The 23,956-nt window shown below is 42.8% G+C and overlaps 2 protein-coding genes across 4 annotated transcripts in view; one reads left to right on the top strand and one right to left on the bottom strand.

Moving 5' to 3' along the window:
• Window positions 1-23,956, bottom strand: part of mettl4 (methyltransferase 4, N6-adenosine) — an 81,874-nt gene that overhangs the window by 1,921 nt on the left and 55,997 nt on the right. The gene's annotated exons all lie outside the window — the stretch shown is intronic.
• The window catches only part of tmem184a (transmembrane protein 184a), a 73,776-nt gene that overhangs the window by 43,649 nt on the left and 6,171 nt on the right, over window positions 1-23,956 (top strand). For all 3 annotated transcript variants that reach the window (XM_068055890.1, XM_068055892.1, XM_068055891.1), the window contains 5 exons: window positions 6,591-6,681; window positions 7,310-7,385; window positions 11,523-11,614; window positions 20,017-20,186; window positions 22,657-22,854. In XM_068055890.1, coding sequence (XP_067911991.1) covers window positions 6,591-6,681; window positions 7,310-7,385; window positions 11,523-11,614; window positions 20,017-20,186; window positions 22,657-22,854 — 627 coding nt within the window. The remainder of the gene's footprint in view (window positions 1-6,590; window positions 6,682-7,309; window positions 7,386-11,522; window positions 11,615-20,016; window positions 20,187-22,656; window positions 22,855-23,956) is intronic.

The raw sequence follows: 23,956 nt of genomic DNA, 5'->3' as shown, positions 1-23,956 counted from the left end.
TCAGCTGACTCAAGACAGGAGTTAAACCTTGTATCCTTTATTAATAAACTGGGCAATAACTTTACTTACTGCCACAACAACAACTTGCATTTATATGGCACCTTTAATGTAGTAAAACACCCCAAGGCACTTCACAAGAGTGTTATCAAATAAAATTTGTTGCTGAGCCACATGAGATATTAGGAGAGGTGACCAAAAGCTTAAGCAAAGAGGTAGCTTTTAAGGAGCATCTTAAAAGAGGAGAGATAGTTTGCGAGGTGGAGAGGTTTGGGGAGGGAATTCCAGAGCTTGGGTCCAAGGCAGTTGAAGACTTGGTCACCAATGATGGAGCAAAGGAAGTCTGGGATCCTCACGAGGCCTATGTCATCATGATTTCACTGATGATTCTTTGACAATGCAATGAATGCATGTCTTAGGTATATAAGGGCAGGTGGCTAACTTGACATTAAGGCTAGAATCTCAAGGCAATTCAGTCCATCTTTTGTTCCTTCAAGGTTGATAAGAGTGCCACTAACATGGGAGGAAAGCAGGGGGCTTGGGTCTCTGTATATAAGTGCTGGCCACAACAATGTGAAATGGCAAAATGGCACTCTATGCTTGGAAAAGGCCTTGGATATGGAGAGAAACACAATTTCTATTGAGACCCAGCTCCTGGGACCCATCCTTTCCTCCAAACAGAAAATGTATCTCTACTAGCACTGTTGATTAACCATTCAAAATAATTGGGTGCATAACTGCTTTATAAATTTTAATTACTGAATCAATTGGAACCTGCACAATCTAGGATTTGCTTTCTGACATGCAAGATTGGATTCATTTTGCTAGGTTTGTTTCTGAATTATGTATGAATGTGTGTCTTGTCATGCTCAGCCGTGATGAAATAAACAATGAACTGAAGAAATTGAAATGAAAAAGTTTATTGAAAAAAAACTGTGGCACTTGACTGTCCAAGACAATGAAAGCGGTCAGGCAATACATTTCTCCCCCCCCCCCCACCCCCCGCCACCCCTGCACTGGAAATATACATGTTTATCTGCTGAAGATGAAACTCGTTAACCTTGTCTGAATTAGCTTTGGGGAGAACCCATTGAAATTGAAAAAAGCCCATTGCATATTGACGACTCTTATCTACAGGAATGAACTAACAACGACCTTTTACAGACAGCCTGTCTCTCTGTGGCCAAGGTCACCACAATGGGTGTGAAGAGCACCTATTCATCCGAATGGACTACATTCAGACGCCATCATGTAACAATGGTTCCCATATCCTGAAACATTGTACGAATAACCCTAGGGGAGAGAGCCCTTAGTCACCTGACTGACTCCCCAACCTGACAAGTTTCTACCTTTAAAAGGTGTCTCTCTGTCTCCAGAGAGATGAAACACAACAGCCAGAGAAGGTATTTTCCAGCCAAAACAGCTGTGAGATAGTTCCAGCAAAGCAGGAGCCCTGCTGATATTGTTTTACTGCTACAGCAGAGAAATTGCAAGACTTTTGTAACTCCCCCAACTGTGAAAGTGAACCAGGATTTCCACCATCAACTTCAGATTAAGGCTTAACCACAAGGAGCCTGCAACACTTCATCTTTTTCAAGACAAAGAACTTTTAGTCCTGCACTGTTGAAATATTTCCTCCCGAAAAGCTTCTAAAGGTTTTCTTAAAACAACAATCTCTCTCACCACAATTGGACTCTAACTGCATGCTACCACTCTACTTCCTTTTTGTGTGTGGTTGTGAACATTTTTCGGTTATTGTGTAAAAAAATAAATATTTATCTTTTTAACCTATGAGAAAACCTGTTGGTCTATTTATTTGACCCGTAAAAATTGATTTAGTCCCAGTGTTTTAAAGCACTATCTGCGGTCAGTTTAGAGGTGAAATGTGGAAGTCACCTACGCCACCTCCGATCTGTCCATAACAGTATGTTATGTGTCCCAGCCTGTGGGCCAACAGTCTGCGTAGTGTGTTGCCTACAGTGTCAGATTAAGGGGCTAAGGTACAGCCAGAATTTGCAAGAGCATAGTCTATGTGTTATCTCAACCCCAAGCTTACTGCCATATAAAATGCTCAGTGAGTGGGGGTCTCCAGATGCTACGTGCACACTTAGTGATTTCAAACCATTGAGCCTCAGTGATGAATTGCAAACTCCTAAAGTAAACAGTGATTCATCAAGCAGCAATATTTTACCAAATGACTTGACAATCAATAGTTATCAGATTTATTCTATTTGACTGGGGAATGGTACAGCGTCTGCATGTTGAAGACAACAAAATTATTCCATCGGGCAGTGTACTTCCCTCCCTCCCCCTCTCTAGAGCAGAGATGTTTTGGAAAATTCCATTTATAGACATTGCGATTAACAACAGAATGCATGACTCCTGTAAGGCAGTGTTTCTTCAAGATGAAGCACTTTGTATAAAGTGTAGTCCAACTTGACGCCCCACCCCCACTGTCCATCGAGGGCAATTGAGTTTGAACAATAATCGAGACTAAGATTCTCTTGGTTTGATATATTAATCCAAAAGCAGCCAGATGCTAGGATCTAGGGCAGATGCTGCTCAATGCTCCCATGGCGATCTCACACTGTTTTGCTGTTTACTGCAGCAGTGTTCTCTTTATAAGGTCACTTTAGCAGGGGCTTAGTTGTCTAGGTGCTTACAACAGTGGAGATTAAAACAAAATGACTGTAAATAGCAGCTGGAGCAGATTACAGATTATTGAAGCAGCGATCTGTTTGTTTAATTGGGGGGGGGGGGGGGAGCACGGAGGGAAGTGGAGAGAGTTGAATCTGGTATTTAAATTTTCTTGAAGTTGTGCAGTGAAGTATTAGCATTCTTGAGATATAGTTCATCTCCCTTGCCCAACTTGGTGAGATTTTTGTTCATCAATTACCATGCGATGTGAGGCCAATTGTGGTTTTTCACCGCCCTCTACCCCACCCCACCACCTGCAAGCTGAGTTGGGATTGGTGTATGCCTAACAACAGCAGCAACAGTAATGTGCATTTATATCGATCCTTTAACATAGTAAATCATCCAAGGTGCTTCACTGGAGTGTTCTCAAACAAAAACTGACATCAAGCCACGCAAGGACAAGTGACCAGAGTTTGGTCAAAGAAGTAGGTCTTTAAGTAGAGTCTTGAGGGAAGAGAAGGGAACAGAGAGGTTTAGGGAGGGAATTCCAGAGTTTAGAGCCCAGGCAGCTGAAGGCATAGCCGCCAATGGTGGAGTGATGGAAAGAGTGATGCAAGAGACCAGAATTAGAGCACAGAGATCTTGGAGGATTGGAGGAGATTACAGAGATGGGGAGGAGTGAGGCCATGGAGGGATTTGAACACAGGAATGAGAATGTTAAATTTGTTGCATTGCCAGAACGAGAAAAAACGTAAGTCAAAAAGCACAGGGGTAATGGGTAAACAGGACTTAGTGTGAGTTAGGATAAAATCAGCAGAGTTTTGGATGAGGTTTAGTTTACACTAATATCCTACAAATCTTCCTACACACCACTGTCCCATGTGCCACCTCCCACTGCACCAATATCTGCCCAAGTTGCATGCTGGGGCTCTGGGAAATCTTCACACACCACCAGAAGGGTAAAATGATGTTGTCCGGTGCCTCCAGTTACTATTTATTTTGCATGAATCATCAAATGTAATTGGAAACTTAATGAGCTAGAGCCAGCTTTCACACACCAAGTCAGATTGGGTTTCTAATGCTGGGTTTGTGTCTGCATTATGTATGAATGTATACTTGTGCTTTTTCTTGGTCTGTCAAACAACAAATAATCTGCAACATATAGTTGGACAGTTGCATTTTGTGAGATGGAGATGGTCATAAATTGAAAGCTGAGTTTATTATATTTAATCTAAAATATTTTTGTACGTCAATAGTTAGCTCATGAGGTCCCTATACTGTATGCAAACTTAATGAATTAGCACACTTTTTTTTTGTGAGGGAACAATAATCGAAGGCTTGTTGCTAGGATCAAATGCACATGATCTGACAGTGATCATTTTATTAAGTGAGACAGAAAATAATTACAGCTTCAGTACAATTAGAAAATCTGCCTGTCTTCCGTTCCCTCCTTCTCCCGCGCCCCCCCCCCCCCCCCACCCCCTGCCGCCTTTCCGTTCCTCCCCCAGCCTCACTATCATGTTTTCCCCTCCCCACCCAGCCTCTTTTCTGGCTCCATCTTGCCCCCCCCCCTCTGCCCCAGCCTCCCTCCCGTTCCATCCTCCAACCACCCCCCACCCAAGCCACTGCCTGATGTAGAAAACAACAACTGAATCCTAATGATCAGAACTCTAGATGCAGTAAGAGTTCCTGGAAATAATGTGCTTGAATAATATAAATAGGAATTTAAAAAATCATCTGAGATGTTCAAGTAATCCTATTTGCCTTCCAATCTAGAAACAGTTTTATCAACCAATGCAAGATGTTTTTGGCCAACTTTTTATTGCTAATTCGCAACTTGATTTCAATCTGGATGGTGTTTTATTTGGAACTTCCTCAAGTTGAGCTTTGCCTGTTCGTATCACAGATCCTTTAGTCTGGATTAAATACCACGGGGAGATGGGAGGGTGGGGGGGGGGGGAAATATAGCAGAGTAACAAGATTATATCTGCCTATCGCATGTGTGCTTTACTGTCCCTCAAGATAAATGGGTTTAAATGGTCAGTTAAGTTTATCTTTCACTACTTTGAGACTTTGGAAGTCGTATACGAACATACGAATTAAAAGCAGTAGGCCACTCAGTCCCTCAAGCCTGCTCTGCCATTCAATAAGTTCATGGCTGAACTGATTACTCCACATTTCCACCTACCCCCGATAACCTTTCAGCCCCTTGCTCGTCAATAATCTATCTACCGCTGCCTTAAAAATATTCAAAGACTCTGATTTTGCCTTTTGAGGAAGAGAATTCCAAAGACTCACGACCCTCAGAGAAAATTTCTCCTCATTTCTGTCCTAAATAGGCAACCCCTTATTTTTAAAACCATGACCCCCTAGTCCTAGATTCTCCCACAAGGGGAAACATCCTTTCCACAATCACCCTGTCAAGACTGCTTAGGCGACTTGACTGAAACATATATGATCCTCTTACTCTTCTAAATTCCAGCGGATACAAGCCTAGCCTGTCCAATCTTTCCTCGTAAGACAGCCCACCCATTCCAGGTATTAGTCTCGTAAACCTTCTCTGTACTGCCTCCAACTTTTTTTGTTTGTTTTCTGTATGAAATTGAGAAATGCTATAGGACATTTTATTTTGGATACATAATTGCCTGCTGTAGTCCTGGAAGTCTTACCAAAGTTGTCTTCTTACCAGTTACTCTTATTGCAGTTTAATTACTTGCGATTAAGATTTGACCATTGTGTAGTAGTGAGCCAAATCTTTGAGAAGATTTACTGGGGGTGTGGTTGAGTGTACTGTTCTTATTTCATCTGCGCCTGAACAAAGCTCAGACTATTGATGTGTCTCTGATGGCGATAAAGCTCGATTGACCCCATTGCATGACCCAGTGGGATGGAGGTGGGAGGAATTTGCAGCAGAACACGAGAGTCAATTTTACAGCAAACAAAGTCAATATAATCACATTACAGAAAACAATCCACAAAGTCTATTTAAAGAGTCCCTATGAACTACAGCAGATAGAACCCGTGACCAAAACTACAGCTATGTCTTCTGATAAAAGGAAGGTGATTTCTCCAGCAAAATGCAGTGATCAGAGGATAGTTGCAGTCCCAGTCACTTACAGCAGTGTGGCCACCAGGTGTGATTAACTGGGGAAATTATCTCCATTCAGGGCAGGAATAATGGTGCCGCTATATGCAGCCATAAAGCTCTTGCAACAAATCAGCTTGCAACACTTCCAATCTAATTCTTTGTGGGCATGGGTCCAGAGCGCACAACTACCTATAATTTGCCACAAGCTGTACTAAATTGTGAAACGGGGCTGTTCAGGACAGCTGGTGTCGGAGGTGCAGCATCTACGCAGCTACAGCTGGGACTCCGTATGATGTTGGGACTGAGCAGAGGGAACAACAACTTGCATTTGTATAGCTCCTTAAACATAGTCCCAAGGTGCTTCACAGGAATGTTATCAGTCAACATTTGACACTGAACCACATAAGGAGATACTGGGATTACCAAAAAGCTTGGTCAAAGAGCTATGTTTTAAGGAACGCCTTAAAGGAGAAGAGAGTGGCAGAGAGAAATGGGAATGAAATTCAAAAGCTTAGTGCCTAGGCTTCCGATGGTGGAGCAATGAAGATCAGGGATGCACAATAACGTTACATATCAGGCAGTTGTGCTTGGTTCTGACATGGGTACTTGAATTTTTTTTGGAGGTATTCCATTCCCTGTGTTGTTGGGCAATAAAGACATGCTCAGTAGAGGTAAGGTTCCTCCCTTGTTATAGGCAGGAGCAATGGTAGTATGTAAACCCATTACACACTCATACACCTACTGCTCTGGGGCCTCTACTATGTGGCAAGAAGGTCCGTGCCAGAGGCTTGAAGCAGGTGGAAACAAATAAAAGCAGTTAAAAAAGATAGTTGTGTACTTGTACTGATCTGTGTGATCTTCTTTGCAGCCTTTGTGATTTACAACTTCCTCAGCCTCTGCTACGAGTACCTGGGCGGAGAAAGTGCAATAATGTCGGAAATCAGGGGGAAACCCATCAAGTGAGTTGTTTGTGTCTCTATGCTTGTCCACCTACACTCTGCACTAATTACAACAGAATGCTGTTGTCCAAACACTACGAATCTGAAATGAGCATTAACTGGACTTTACAATGCACAGAACAAATTGAAAGCCAAAGACCAAAACAAAATGTGTTTTTTTTTAATAAAACCACTGGCATTCTTCTGAAACATCTAAACCAACACATCAGAGGGGAGATGAGCAGTTCATTAGGGGCATTTTTGCAGATTACTGATCCGCTGTTTAAAATGCCTGTGAACTCCATTCAAGAGTACTGCCCAATGGGTTGGAAACTATATCTGAAGGTGGGGATTGCAGCTCAACTGACAGGAAATGCATGGGGTTAATAGAAATTGGTTTTGGTTGAGTATTATCCGAACACTGTGTGATCATTAGAGGGGATTCCACTGAATAACTATTTTGTCATGTTTTATGTCCTTTTTTTCCTGTGTCATAATCTAATTGCTACCATTTGTATTTTTGTCACTGTGAAATGACAGTCTTATTTGCACAAACAGCTACATAATTATAATCCTAATAAAACTATAGATTTAGAATGTATTTGTAGATGCAGTTCTCTATTTGTTTACATTTCCTTCTCATCCCCAGGTCTAGTTGTATGTATGGAACGTGCTGTCTGATGGGTATGACCTATTCTATTGGATTTTTACGGTTTTGTAAACAGGTGAGATTGTTTGAGAAGTCTGAGCTTCGGATTTGCATCTTTGGTGCTGGTGATGGTTGGGTAACAAGTTCTATTTTCACTTGTGTCTCTCGCCCAGCCAGTCTTCACCCATTGAAGAGCATGTGAAATCGCACCAAAACTGTACTAGAATGGTAAAAGGCTGTTCAGTCCATTAATCCCAATCTATCCATAGGCTATGTATAGTCTACAGTAATAATACTTGCATTTATATTTTGCCTTTAACATAGTATAAATGTTGCAAGGCACTTTACAGGAGCGTAATTAAACAAAATTTGACAGCCATTTAAGGAGATATTCGGACCCGTGATCAAAAGTTTAATTGAAGTAGGTTTTATGCAGCGTATTAAAGGAGGAGAGAGAGATGGAGAGGATAAGGGAGGCAGCAGCTGAAGGCATGGCTGCCAATAGTGGAGTGATAAAAATCAGGACTGCACAATAGGCTGGAATTAGAGGAGCACAGAGATCTTGGATGGATGTAGGACTGGAAGAGGTAACAGATGGGGAGGAGCGAGGCCTTGGAGGGATTTAAATGCAAGGATGAGAATTTTAAAATAGAGGCTTTGCAGGACGGGGAGCTAGCTCAATATTGTCCAGTTGAAATTGCTCACTAGCCAGCAATGTGGCTATAGTGGTATCCATTTTAGCCACATTGATTAGCACTAATTTTAGTAGTAAACACCTTACACATAATACGGCTAAACATACTTCGTATGTACATCTATACCTATTTAGTAACCAAAGAAATCAAGCACTCACTGATCAAAATAATTCGTATGCTCAGCGTTTTTTAACCAACAGATGCAAAAAGAGTTGAGGTTCACATGCACGCATCAGCGTGTGTGTATTGTGATCACACGTTCAACGACTGTGTCTATTATATTAAAATAATTTTTTATTGACTATTTGCATTTCCCACATGGCTAGTGCCCATCATATTGTATTGACAACCTTATCATTAACTTATTCCTGCCCCTTTAATATTGAGCAGATGTTCTACATTAATCCATAATTCTAAAATATTATCAAACACTGAAATATATTAATCCATTGTTACTATTCATCCCCCAGTCTGCTGCCCTGCACAGAGAATATGTGCTTCATAAGCACAGGAGCCATTGGTTTCCATGAACTATCTGATTATTTCCATCTCCTACCTATTATAAATACTTATAAAAAACAAAAAATGCTGGAAACACTCAACAGATTAGGCAACATCTGCAGAGTGAGAAACAAAAGTTCAGGTTTCATGTCAATGACCTTTCATAACCACAAAACCCAATCTCAACTAAAGGCTTATCCAGTTCCTTTTTGAAGAGGTTAATTGACTAAACCTCAGTTGTTTTTGAATAGCACAATTGTCCAATCACCTCTCCATCCACTGCCTTTGGAACATAGGAACAGGAGTAGGCTATTCGGCCCCTCAAATCTGTTCCGCCATTCAGTTTGATCGTGGTGAATCTGTGCCCCAACTTCACTTATCTGCCTTTGTTCCATATCCCTTGATACCCTTGCCGAACTAAAATCTATTGATCTCTGTCTTGAAAATTTGAATTGACCCCCAGCATCCACAGGGCATGGGGTTCCAGATTTCCACCACCCTTTGTGTGGAAAAAGTGCTTCTTTATTTCACTCCAGAATGGCCAAACTTTAATTTTATGATTGTGACCCTTTGGATTCCCCACGAAAGGAAACAGTTTCTCTGTCTGCTTGATTGAATCCCTTAATCATTTTAAACACCTCAACTGGATCACCATTCAACCTTCTAAACACAAGCCAAGTTCATGCAACCTGTCCTCAAAATGTAACCTCTATGCCTCCGTATCACTGACATCTGTACTGCACACACTCCAAGACCAATATATCTTTTTTTGTTTTGTGGTGCCCAGAACTGAACAAAGCTCTCCTGATGGGGTCTGACCAAGGCTCTGTATGACTGAAGCATCACTTCCTGTCCTTTGTATTCCAAACACCTTGAGATAAAGGCTAGCATTCTAGTACCCTTTTTAATTACATTTTTGTACCTGTGCACTAGCTTCTAGTGATTTGTGTACTTGGACAAATTATGCTCCTCCACAATTTCTCATTTCTCTATTTTTAAAAAAAATTCCCATTTTCTTTTTCTGTTTGGAAATGAATGACCTTGCACTTGCTCATTTTGAACTCCACCTTCCAGTTTCAGCCATTTGCTTAATTTGTCTGGCCCTTTGTAGCATTCTGCTGTGCAACTTAGTAAGCCTCCTAACTTAGTGCCATTTGCAAACTTGGTTATATAACTCTCTCTTCCTTCATTCAAGTCATTGATATAATGGTGAAAAGCAGAGGCCCTAGTATGGATCCCAGTGGAACAAAACCTGTGGGATCCTGCTTTGTTTTGCTAAGGCACCCAATTAGTGTGGATGTGCCCTTCAGAATATCCTTGTTTATGTTTTAATTGTATTGCCTTGATTTTGAATGTATTCTGATTTACAAAGTTGCTTGTTATTGCACGATGCAGTCAATGTCAATCATGCCTTTTGCTGAATGGATAGTAGTTGATACCTAGTTTTTAGTGCATTTTTGTAACCATGTTTATGGTAGCATAATGGTCATGTTGATGGACTAGTAATCCAGAGGTCTGGATTAAAGACTCAAACAGGAGTTCAAATCCTACCATGGCAGCTGGGGAATTTAAATTTAATTAAATAAATATGGAATAAAAAGCTAGTATCAGTAATGGTGCCCATGAAACGACTGGATTGTTGTAAAATCCCATCTGCTTCACTTTTGGGAAGGAAAACTGCATCCTTACCCGCCTGGCCTATACGTGACTCCAGACCCACAGCAATGTGAGTGACTCTTAACTACCCTCTGAAATGGCCTAGCAAGCCACTCAATTGTATTCAAGAAGGAGGCTCACCACCATGTTCTCACAGGGAATTGGGTTGGGCAAGAAATGCAAGCCTTGCCAGCGACACCCACATTCTGTGAAGAAATTAAAAAAAAAACATCTGAAGAGCTGACTTCAACTTTTAGCTCAGTGAGTGCATTGTGTGTGAACAAACACAGGCCAGACCTGGCTGATCTCCACCCAGGTGAGGTGCTACAATTGATCAAAGTGTCCCTTGGCAGATGAAGAGAAGATTCAACCAGGATACTACCCCCACCCCGATGGCTTTCCACTGACTCCTGCTGAAAAGATCCAGGTGTGGGCATTGGATGAGAATTAGGATTAAGTTCAGCTATGAGAGACTAACCTCCACTGTGGAATAGCCGACCAATACTCGCTGGTTAGACTTGCACATGACAGGTGGCACTAGGTGGTGACTGGAGCTGCCTTCGAGAGAAGGGGGAAGAGATGTTCTCATGCAAAATTGAACTTTATTATTTAAATTGATCATTGTGCATAGCACTCTCACCTCTGAGTCAGAAGGTTGTGGGTTCATTCCACCTTCAGAGACTCAGCACATAAGTGACACTCCCAGTGCAGTACTGAGGGAGTGCTGCACAGTCAGAGGTGCCATCTTTTGGATGAGACAATAAAATAAGGCCGCATCTGCCCTCTTGCATGGATGTAAAACACTTCATGGCACTACTCTGCATAACAGCAGTGAAGTTCTCCCCAGTGTCCTGGCCAATATTTATCCCTAAACCAGATGATCGGGTCATTAATACATTTGTTTGTTGGACCTTGCTGTTTGCAAATTGGCTGCTGCGTTTCCTACATTACATAGAGACATCGCTTTAAAAAGTAGTTTATTGGCTACAAAACACTTTGGGTCTTCCCAAAAGGCACAATATAAATGCAAGTTTGTCTTTATGTTCCTCTTTCTAGTGATGCACCATTTCCCAGGGAGAGAGCCCTTGTGTTACCTGCTCACATGTTCTTTCCTTGTAGGGATGTGCACTTCATCTATATGGTGTTACCTTCCTTTTGATACTTATGAGATTGAGAACTTGCTGCCTTTAAGGAAAAGGGGAGGAACTTGACCCTCCCACGTTGGTTGCATTGCAGTGAATTTGTGGGTTTTTTTGCATGGGAGATTGATGACCATTTTGCGTTACGGATTTTAAATGGCTTTGCTTTTTTTTTCTGCTTGATTCATGTTACTTACCATAAATTTGCTGTCTCTCCCTCAGGCTACCCTGCAATTCTGTGTGATTAAACCCCTAATGGCAGCCATCACCATTATCCTGCAAGTGTATGGCAAATATCATGATGGAGACTTTGAGTAAGTTTGGCGCTATTTTTTTAAATCTCACTCTCCAAATGTAAGCTGTGGCATTGATTTGTAGGAACTTTAAAATCTTTGCGCTGTTCTGTTTTTTTTTAAATTGTTTTAAATGGGGCTTCCTCGGGTATGATACAAGGAGCTGGCTTGGGTACTTTGAGGGCAACTGGAGTGAGGGAATCAAAGCATTCTTGGGTTAGTGACTGTCTCTGTCTCTGTTGAATTCAGATTCCCTAGTTAAGTTACATATATACCAAGTGGATTAGTTCTCTGCTGTACAGAAGGTTGAGCCAGTACTGCAGAGCTATAGAGACATCGTCCTCTACTCATTGAAGCGATATCCTTGGAAGAGTGTAACTGAAAACGTTTCCTATACTACAGACTGGGTAAAATGTAGCATCTACACCTATTTGGGGCTACACAGTTCTGTCTTGTTTGTGCGTATAATGTAAACTAGGTGACTGTCATGCTAGGCCCCCACCTGCCAAGAATGAGGCACATTAATTTTGTCATGAACATTGATTTTAAACTGTTACTAGAGTGAATAAAGGACTCGTTAACAGATCAGCTGTGACTGGAAAAGACATTTGCATATTAACAGACAGTGCTTGGAAGGACAAAGGACCATTCCCTGACACATTCAACCCACAATGGATCTTGATAAGGTATTGTGTAACAGGAGCATTCCAGAGGCTGCTAAGTTGACACAATCCAAGACATGGTCAGAGCAGTTAGACACTTGACTAACATGTTTGGCAGCCTGGGTTTTTCTGAATTGTACAAACAGTTTGAACTCAGAGAGAATGTCTGTTTGCTCCTGGACTGAGATCTCTCTCCTGTCTGCTCCCATCTCTTTCTCACAAGCCTCTGAATGCACTGAAGTCACATGAACCCTAAGAGAGAAAAGTCTCCCACAGCGAACAAGGTTTAAGAAGAATACTGGGCCCCAACAAAAAGTAAGATCTACCTACAATCAAGGACTCTACAGTGAACTCGAAAAACACACTCTTCAGATATTGCCTCAAACCTTTCCACTTTATCTTTCCTCTGCTCTTTTTTGTCTCTATTTGCATGTGTGTATCGCGTATGCATGCTAGCATGGGCACGTCGTATATCCGCAGATGTCACCTGAATTGGAGTTTAATTTCAAGTTTAATAAATTTTAAGTTTTCTTTAAACCAAAGAAAATCTGTTTGTGCTGGTTTCTTTGCCTTATAATTGAAAAGCAGTGAAAAAGGATTCACCAAGGGGGAGCTAAAAACAGTGTGTTTAAAAATTAAACCCTGTTACAGTAAGACCAGGTGAAGGCTGAAAGGGACCCCTACACCTCTTTCTCACCTAGTTGTAACAGTGACTCACACATCCACACAAATGGAAGAACAAGAACTTCTCTGGCCACTTGGGTGGGGTTGTTGTAGTGAAGCCAACTGATCCAAGAGCACTGGACATTGTGAACCGAGAAGGTCTACATCTATTGGTGTCTGATTGAGAGTGACAATGGCCAAGCAACCCACTTGGCCACAGTTAGTGCGTGACCTGGAAAGGTGGGAGAGGAATAAAAAGCATTGTTACGACCAGGTGAGAAAGGGGTCCAGGGGTTCGCTCTTAGCCTTTGCCTGGTTTGGCCGTAATAGGGTTTAACTTTTAAAACACCGTGTTTTAATCTTCCCCTCTGAATCCTTGTTCACAGTTCTCTAATTGTAATGGCAAAGAAATCAACCAGACAGGTTTTCTTGGATTTAAACAAGAAAGGTGCAAGTTTATTAACCTTAAAACTCTAATTGTTAAAACTACTAGAAATACGCGACGGAAGCATGCATACGCTATAAACACACACTTAAATAGAGACAGTAAAAGGAGAAAGAATAAAGGGGAAATGTTTGAAGCAATAGCTGGTGTTCATTTACTGTTTGTGGATTAGATGTAGAGTTTTTGATTGCAGTTCTCGTTGGGGCCCAGTGCACACTTTCAAACTTGCTTAGCTGTAGGAGTCTTCTGTCTTGAGGTTTGAGTGGCTTCAATGGATCCCCTTGGAACTTCATGAGAAAAAGAGAGACCTTCCTTCTCTGTTGTCTTCAAATTGCAGTCTCTTTTCCAACTGTTCTGTGAGCACAATTCAAAACTCCAAATTGGACAGCAGGTTAGTCATGTGATTAACTCCTTATTTGGAACAACCGCTCCTGCAGTTTGTGGATTTCAAAAGTCTTGGTGAGGAGGTGTAGTGCTATCTCCTACACAGACAAGATGTGGATTACTGTTGCCCAGATCAGTCTCTGTTAATTGAATCAGTGAGCAGTTCCCATTGTCTTTTTCTTTATCAACTGTCTTTTAGAATGCAAAACAAGTAGTCATGTTTCAGTGGTCTTTTGAACCAAGCTATTTTTTCAGTCCAGTGACAGTTTAAAATTAATGTTCCATATGACAAAGTTAATGTCTCATTTTGGCCGGTGTGGTTTTCATGACCGCATAATGCAAAAATAGTACATAAATATATAAGCTTAGAGTGGGTGGAGTTTTTTAAATATATTTAAATACATATATATTTAATAGTACAACTTTCACCAATTGTTCTTGCCATTCTGGCTGGAAACAATGAGTCCAGGTAGAATAAACTAAATCCAGGTGCCGTTAATCAGCCAAGTAAGAACTACTATTGGACACTATTTAACAAATCAGGCTGTTGAGCAAGAATGTTGTGCTAATAGGCTTTAAGCTGAGCTGTGTTTGACATATTTTTACCAGCCTCTAATATAGGATAGAATACTGGACAGGAACAGGAGTAGGCTATTCAGTCGCTTGAGCCTGTTCCGACATTCAATTAGATCATGGCTGGTCTCAACTCTAGTTTCCTGTCGTCGTTCCATAATGCTTAATACCCTCGCCTAACCAAAATCTTAGCGATCTCGGTTTTGAAATTTCCAATTGACCCCTAGCCTCAACAGCTTTTGGGGGTGGGGAGAGTTCCAGATATCCAAGACCCTTTGTGCTTCCTGACATCACCTCCTGAATAGCTCTAATATTAAAAGTTATGCCTCCTTTTTCTGAACTGTCCCACAAGAGAAAATAGTTTCTCCTTCTCTATCCTATTCACTCCTTTGATCATCTTAAACAACTCAATTGCATAACCTATAGTAGGTGGCGTAGTGGTATTGTCACTGGACGAGTAACCCAGAGACCCAGGGTATTGCTCTGGAGACATGGGTCTGAATCCCACCACGGCAGAAGGTGGAATTTGAATTCAATTAATACAAATCTGGAATTGATGGCCATGAAACTATTGTCGATTGTTCTAAAAACCCATCTGTTTCACTAATGTCCTAGAACCATAGAAAGATTTACAGCACAGAAGGAGGTCATTCAGCCCATTGTGTCCTGCTGGCCAAAAAAACTAGCTGCCTAATCTAATCCCACCTTCCAGCACCTGGTTCATAGCCTTGCAGGTTACAGCACTACAGGTGCATGTCCAGGTACCTTTTAAAAGAATTGAGGGTTTCTGCCTCCACCACCATTCCTGGCAGTGAATTCCAGACAGCCACCACCCTCTGGGTGAAAATGTTTTTCCACATGCCCCCTCAAATCCTTCTAATAATCACCTTAAATCTGTGCCCCCTGGTGATTTGACTTCTCCGCTAGGGGAAACCGGTCCTTCCTGTCTACTCTATCCAGGCCCCTCATAATTTTGCACACCTCAATTAAGTCGCCTCCTCTGTTCTAGGGAAAACAACCCTAGCCTATCCAATCTTTCCTCATAGCTGCAACTTTCAAACCCTGGCACCATTCTTGTAAATCTCCTCAGTACTCTCTCCAGAGCAATTATGTCCTTTCTGTAATGTGGTGACCAGAACTGTACACAATACTCCAGCTGTGGCCTTACTAGCATTTTATACAGTTCCAGCATTAGATCCCTGCTTTTGTATTCTATACCTTGGCCAATAAAGGAAAGCATTCCATATGCCCCCTTCGCTCTATCTACTTATCCTGCCACCTTCAGGGACCTGTGGACATGCACTCCAAGGTCTCTCACTTCTTCTACCCCTCTCAATATCCTCCTGTTTATTGTGTACTCCCTCGCTCTATTTGCCCTTCCCAAATGCAGTACCTCACACTTCTCTGCATTGAATTCCATATGCCACTTTTCCGCCCACTCAACCAAACTACTGATATCATTCTGGAGTCTACAGCTATCCTCTTCACTAACGACTGAACGGCCAATTTTTTGTCATCAGCAAATTTCCCAATCGTGCTTCCCACATTTAAGTCCAAATCATTAATTATATACCACAAAGAGCAAGGGAAGGAAATCTGCTATCCTTACCTGGTCTGGCCTACAAGTGACTCCAGACCCACAGCAATGTGGTTGACTCTTAAAAGCCCTCTGAAATGGCCTAGCAAACCACGCAGTTGTATCTAAGCACTATGAAGTCAATAAGGAATGAAACCGGATGGACCATCCGACATCAACCTAGGCACCAGAAATGACAACGGCAAACCCAGCCCTGTTGACCCTGCAGAGTCCTCCTTACTAACATCTGGGGGCTTGTGCCAAAGTTGGGAGAGCTGTTCCACAGACTAGGCAAGCAACAGCCTGACAGTCATACTCACCGAACCTTACAATCTCCCAGACACTGCCATCACCATGCCTGGGTATGTCCTGTCCCACGGGCAGGACAGGCCCACCGGAGGTGGCAGCACAGTGGGATACAGTTGGGAGGGAGTTGCCCTGGGAGTCCTCAACATTGACTCCAGACCCTAAGAAATCTCATCGTATCAGGTCAAACATGGGCAAGGAAACATCCTGCTGATTACCACCTACCGCCACTGCCATCCCCCCACCCTGCTCAACTGATGAATCAGTACTCCTCCATGTTGAACAGCACTTGGAGGAAGCACTGAGGGTGGCAAGGGTGCAGAATGTACTTTGGGTGCGGGAGTTCAATGTCTATCACCAAGAGTGGCTCAATAACACCACCACTGACTGAGCTGGCCGCGTCCAAGGACTTGGCTGCTAGACTGGCTCTGCGGCATGTGGTGAGGGAACCAACGAGGGAAAAATATACTTGAACTCGTCCTCACCAGACTGCCTGCTGCAGATGCATCTGTCCATGACAGTAATGGAAGGAGTGACTACTGCACAGTCCTGTGTTGTGTGTGCTAAATGGGATAGATTTTGAATAGATCTAGCAATGTAAAACTGAGCATCCATGAGGTGCTGTGGGCCATCAGCAGCAGCAGAATTGTACTCAACCACAATCTGTAACCTCACGGCCCGGCATATCGCCCACTCTACCATTACCAGCAAGTGGGGGACCAACCTTGGTTCAATGAAGAGTGCAGGACAGCATGCCAGGAGTAGTACCCAGGCATACCTCAAAATGGGGTTTCAATATGGTGAAGCTACAACCCAGGACTACATGCATGCCAAATAGCATAGCAGCATGCAATAGAACTAAGGGATTCCATAACCAAGGGATTGGATCTAAGCTCTGCAGTCCTTCCACATCCAGTCGTGAATGGTGGTGGACAATTAAACTAACTGGAGAAGGTACCTCCACAAATATCCCCATCCTTAATGAAGGGAGAGCCCAGCACATCATTTGCAACAATCTTCAGCCAGATGTGCCGAGTTGATGATCCATCTTGGCCTCCTCCTGAAGTCCCCAGCATCACAGATGCCAGACTTCAGCCAACTTGATTCACTCTGGGTGATATCAAGAAACAACTGAAGGCATTGGATACTGCAAAGGCTATGGGTCCTGACAACATTCTGGCAATAGTACTGAAGACCTGTGCTCCAGAACTTGCCACACCCCTAGCCAAGCTACAACACTGGCATCTACTTGGCAATGTCGAAAATTGCCCAGGTATGTCCTGTACACAAAAAGCAGGACAAATCCAATCAGGCCAATTACCACCCCATCAGTCTATTCCTCATCATCAAAGTGATGGGTTGTCAACAGTGCTATCAAGCGGCACTTGCTTATCAATAACCTGCTCAGTGACAGTCAGTTTGGGTTCCGCCAGGATCGCACAGTTCCTGACCTCATTACAGCCTTGATTCAAACATGGACAAAAGAGCTGAACTCGAGGTGAGAGTGACTGCCCTTGACATCAAGGCAGCATTTGATTGAGTATGGCATCAAGGAGCCCTAGCAAAGTTGGAGTCATACCTAGTGCAAAGGAAGATGGCTGTGGTTGTTGGAGGTCAATCATCTCAGCTCCATGACATCACTGCAGGAGTCCTCATGGTAGTGTCCTAGGCCCAACCATCTTCAGCTGCTTCATCAATGACCTTCCTTCAATCATAAGGTCAGAAATGGGGATGTTCGCTGATGATTGCACAATGTTCACCATTTGCAACGACTCAGATACTGAAGCAGTCAGTGTAGAAATGCAGCAAGATCTGGACAATATCCAGGCTTGGGTTGATAAGTGGCAAGTAACATTCGTGCCACACAAGTGCCAAGTAATGACCATCTCCCTCGACATTCAATGTCATTACGATCACTGAATCCCCCACTATCAACATCCTGGGCATTACCATTGACCAGAAACTGAACTGGAGTAGCCATATAAATGATAAATGGGCTGATAAGTGGCTACAAGAGCAGCTCAGAGGCTAGGAATCCTGCGGTGAGTAACTCACCACCTGACTACCTAAAGCCTGTCCACCATCTACAAGGCACGAGTCAGGAGTGTGATGGAATACTCTCCACCTGCCTGGATGAGTGCAGCTCCAACAACACTCAAGCTCGTCACCATCCAGGATAAAGCAGCTCGCTTGACTGGCACCCCATCCACAAATATTCACTCCCTCCACCACTGACGCACAGTGGCAGCAATGTGTACCATCTACACGATGCAATGCACCAAGGCTCCTTAGAAAGCACCTTTCAAATCTGTGACCTCTACCACCTGGAAGGGTGAGGGCAGCAGATGCATGGGAATAGCACCTCCAAGTCACAGACCATCTTGTATATCGCTGTTCCTTTGCTGTCGCTGGGTCAAAATCCTGGAACTCCCTAACAGCACTGTGAGTGTACCTACCCACATTGACTGCAGCAGTTCAAGAAGGCAGCTCACCTCCACCTTCTCGAGGGCAATTAGGGCTGGGCAATAAATGCTGGCCAACCAGTGATGTCCACATCCCATGAACAAATTTAAATAAAATCCATATTGCAGCAGGCTTACATTTTCTGAAACTCTGAATCTAACTTTCTCAATTCTGGCTTGCAATAATAAGGTAGAGAAAGGGAGAGAGACAGAAATGGTGCAGAAAGGTGCTTCAGCAGCCAGAACATATTGTCCTAAGAAGCATCACCAATGCTGGAGCATGGGGGGGGGTGAAGCCACACAGAATAGACACTACAGTAGAGGAGGATTGGGCTGGAGAACAGTCACTGAGGTAGGGCAGGGTAAAGCCATGGATCAATTTGAAGGAGAGTTTGAGGAACTTCAAGTTGATTCCGGGCAGGTGCTGAGTAGAATGAAATTTCCTTTATGGGGCAGTACTTATTAGAAGGAAATTAGAGGTGTAGGGGTTTAGTAGACCAGCATCATTGCTGATTTTTCCGATGGTCCTGGGCACATGTTCAGCACTATAGCTCCCTGAGTTTATCGGATTTCTAAGTACATTCTCCACTGCTTTAGGATGTCGAGAGGTAAGGATCAGCTGAGGCTGAAAACTTTTCAACATAGTTGGTTCTATTGGCATTCAAACAGCAGTTTTACAGACAGAGATCTTATAACCTTGATCAGTAATGCAACTTGAAATAGCCAAAACCACCTGCTTCAAGAGATTGAGCTGTTAATTCTCCCTTGACATTCTTTTGTCCCTGCTTCTGATCTAGCTCCTCAAACTTGCTAAAATTGTTGTTTTTATATTGCTGCAAAAACAGTTGCAGTTGTGTGACATTTTCTCATAGTCTTTCAGGCCTAGCTGGGCAGCTGCCTTATCTTTAATCTCATCCGTAATTTCTGCAGAAGTGCATCAAGTCTCCGTTAGCCTTTAACAGCCTGAAGCAGTAATACCTTTTGAACTATGTAGTAATCCTGGATTTCTTGATTATCCTTTTCAGTTTCCCTTAAAATTAGTATTAAACATCCATATTGAAAAGTCTGAAATCCTTGAATTGCAGTTTCCCAATAGGTGCCATTCTGTTGTCGAGCAGAGATTGGAGTTGGGAAAATCTAAACGAGTCTGTCTAGGGAAATCCAATTTGTATCTCCATATATCAAAGTGACATAAGCAATGGGTCTGAAAGATGGACCCTGTGGAATGAAGCACTTCTTTGAGGGGGGCATAAAAAAGTGGACTAGGTTGAAAATTCATTCTTGAAACAAATGCTTGGAGATGCAGTAAATCCTCTTGTTGCAAGCTAATTGAGCACATTTCATTTCCACAGTGTGAGAAGTGGATACCTATATATCACCATTATTTATAACATTTCTGTGAGTCTCGCACTCTACGCATTGTTCCTCTTCTACTTCGCCACCAGTGAACTCCTCAGTGCGTTTGATCCTGTTCTGAAATTCCTGACTGTAAAATCCGTTATTTTCCTCTCCTTTTGGCAAGGTGGGTATCCAAAATATCTCTTAAATCAGCAATATCTTTACTAAATGACTGAGTAAAGAAGGGTAACAAAGTGCAAGGGAACCTAAAAAAAAAATGAAGGGAAGGAACTTGATGATGGTTTAAAAAGAAAATGGTAATGGAAAAAGGACTGGGACATAAAATAGACAAATCTCCAGAACCTGATGATGGCTTCCACATTTGGGTACTAAAGAAAAGAAAGAGAAAATTGCAGATGCCATAATTTTCCAAAGTTCTCTAGATTCAGGAATTGTGCCTTTTTAGATAGGAAAATTGCAAATGTCCCTCCTAAAGAAGGAGGGAGGAGGAATCCAGGTACATAGAACATAGAACATACAGCACAGAACAGGCCCTTCGGCCCACAATGTTGTGCCGATCCTTTGTCCTCTGTCAAGGACAATTTAATCTATACCCCATCATTCTCCTTTATCCATATACCTATCCAAAAGCCTTTTGAAAGTCCCTAAAGTTTCTGACTCAACAACTTCCCCGGGCAAGGCATTCCATGCCTCGACCACTCTCTGGGTAAAGAACCTTCCCCTGACATCCCCCTTATATCTCCCACCCTTCACCTTAAATTTATGACCCCTTGTAACGCTTTGCTCCACCCGGGGAAAAAGTTTCTGACTGTCTACCCTATCTATTCCCCTGATCATCTTATAAACCTCTATCATGTCACCCCTCATCCTTCTCCTTTCTAATGAGAAGAGGCCTAGAATGTTCAGCCTTTCCTCGTAAGACTTATTCTCCATTCCAGGCAACATCCTGGTAAATCTCCTCTGCACCCTCTCCAAGGCTTCCACATCCTTCCTAAAATGAGGCGACCAGAACTGCACACAGTACTCCAAATGAGGCCTTACCAAGGTCCTGTACAGCTGCATCATCACCTCACGGCTCTTAAATTCAATCCCTCTGCTAATGAACGCTAACACCCCATATGCCTTCTTCACAGCCCTATCCACTTGAGTTGCAACTTTCAATGATCTATGCACATAGACCCCAAGGTCTCTCTGCTCCTCCACATGCCCAAGAACCCTACCGTTAACCCAGTATTTTGCATTCATGTTTGTCCTTCCAAAATGGACGACCTCACACTTTTCAGGGTTAAACTCCATCTGCCACTTTTCAGCCCAGCACTGCAACCTATCCAAGTCCCTTTGCAGACGACAATAGCCCTCCTCGGTATCCACAACTCCACCAACCTTTGTATCATCTGCAAATTTACTGACCCACCCTTCGACTTCCTCATCCAAGTCGTTAATAAAAATCACAAACAGGAGAGGACCCAGAACTGATCCCTGCGGCACGCCACTGGTAACTGGGCTCCAGGCTGAGTATTTACCATCTAAGACCACTCTCTGCCTTCTATCAGTTAGCCAATTCTTAATCCAACTGGCCACATTCCCCACTATCCCATGCCTCCTGACTTTCTCCATAAGTCTACCATGGGGGACCTTATCAAATGCCTTACTAAAATCCATGTACACCACATCCACTGGTTTACCCTCATCCACTTGCTTGGTCACCTGCTCAAAGAATTCAATCAGGCTTGTGAGGCAAGACCTACCCCTCACAAAACCGTGCTGACTGTCCCGAATCAAGCAGTGTCTTTCCAGATGCTCAGAAATCCTATCCCTCAGCACCTTTTCCATCAACTTGCCTACCACCGAAGTAAGACTAACTGGCCTGTAATTCCCAGGGTTGTTCCTATTCCCTTTCTTGAACAGGGGCACAACATTTGCCACCCTCCAATCACCTGGTACCACCCCCGTCAGCAGAGAAGATGAAAAGATCATTGCCAGCGGCTCTGCAATTTCATCCCTTGCTTCCCATAACATCCTTGGATATACCCCGTCAGGCCCGGGAGACTTGTCTATCTTCAAGTTATTCAAACTTGAGGTAACTACTGATCTCTTAATTTAACATCAATTTTGGGGAAGTTACTGAAACCATCATTAGAGGGATAATTAAATGTGCACATGGACAAATGTTAGCTGATCAGTGAGTCAATGTGGATTTGTGAAGGGTGATCATGTCTGACTAATCTAGTTGAGTTGTAAGGTTATTAGTATGATGGAATGGGGTATGTCGTCTAAATGGATTTCTAGAAGGCATTTGTTAAGGTTCCACATAAGACAACCATACAAAAGGGATATTATCACGATTTGAAGACAGAACATTCCTCAGTGTCTTGGTCAATGTTCTCTCAACCAATTGCAGATTAATTGGTCTTGCATTGCTGTGCACAAAATTGCAGCTGTTGGCCGATACAATGGTTCCTGCACTTCAAAGCAAATTGTAAGTGAAACACTTTGAGACTTGAGACGTGATGAGAAAATATATTTAAATTCTATTGTTTTGAAGTAAATTTAGAGTTTGATGAATATTTTAATTCTGTTAATGTGGCACGGGTTGTTGTATCTGCTATTGTGGATTGGATCTGTTTCCTCAGGAATGCTGCTGGCTATCTTGGAGAAATGTGGAGTAATCCCAGAAATCCAGATTATCGATGGCCATGAAGTCAGGGCGGGAACAGTAGCAGCAGGCTACCAGAATTTCATCATCTGCATAGAGATGTTCTTCGCTGCCATTGCCCTTCGCTATGCCTATCCTTCCCAGGTGTACAGAGAAAAGCGCGAGACCACACAAGGTAGGAACACCCACTACTCCAAGCTCCAGCAACTGGCTGAAGGAATATGTAGTGCTAAAGTTACCTGTTTGGCTCCTCGGTAACTAAGTAAAGGATTGAGAGCAAAAGGTACCTGGTTCAGTTCAAGGCACAAGACTTTGTTCACTGATCCCAAATTGGGGCAGCAGTTAGCTGCCATCATTAGCCTTTGTTCCCCTTACCCAAGGCACAGGAAAAATCAATCACTTCTGCTTGCTGCCTTTCTTGAGAGAGAAAAAGGAATGATCGTTGGATGGGAACGGTATTGAGCTTGGCTTATATGCCCATCATGGTTGTATAGCCTGCCAGCATTCAGGGCCCAGCCTCCCCCTCACAGAATGAGAACAATTGGCGAAGATTAGTGGCAGAGCAGAAAATTGGGAAAATTTTAGAAACTGGCAAAGGATAACTAAAAATAGAGGGAGAAATTAGAGAATGAGAGTAAACTAGCAAGAAACATAAAAACGAGAGTAAAAGCTTCGAGTATATAAAAAGGAAAAATGTAGCTAAACTAAGCGTTGGTCCCTTAGAGGATGAGACTGGGGAATTAATAATGAGAAACAAGGAAATGGCAGAGACTTTGAACAAATATTTTGTATCTGTTTTCACAGTAGAAGACATAAAAAGCATCCCAAGAATAGCAGAAAAGCAAAAGGGATGGAGGAACTTAAAACAATCACTAGTGAAAAAGTACTAGGAAAACTAATGGGACTAAAGGCTTACCAGTCCCCTGGACCTAATTGTCTGCAACCTCGGTTCTTAAGAGAAATGCTACAGAGATAGTGGATGCATTGGTTGCAATCTTCCAAAATTCCCTAGATTCTAGAAAGGCCCCAGTGGATTGGAAAACTGCAAATTTTCAAGAAAGTGGGGTGGGGTGGGGGGGGGGGGGGGGTGGGTGCAGTGATAGCAGGAAATTATAGGTCAGTTGGCCTAACATCTGTCATTGGGAAAATGCTACAATCCATTATTAAGGTAGTAGAAGCAGGATATTTAGAAAATCATAATGCAATCAGGCAGAGTCAACATGCTTTTATGAAAGGGAAATAGTGTTTGACAAATTTATTAGAGTTCTTTGAGGACG

This window comes from Heterodontus francisci, chromosome 24, assembly GCF_036365525.1.
Source record: "Heterodontus francisci isolate sHetFra1 chromosome 24, sHetFra1.hap1, whole genome shotgun sequence".
Taxonomy (NCBI): Eukaryota; Metazoa; Chordata; class Chondrichthyes; order Heterodontiformes; family Heterodontidae; genus Heterodontus; species Heterodontus francisci.
Note: the sequence above shows the minus strand (reverse complement) of the source record. Positions and strands in the feature narration are given on the sequence as shown.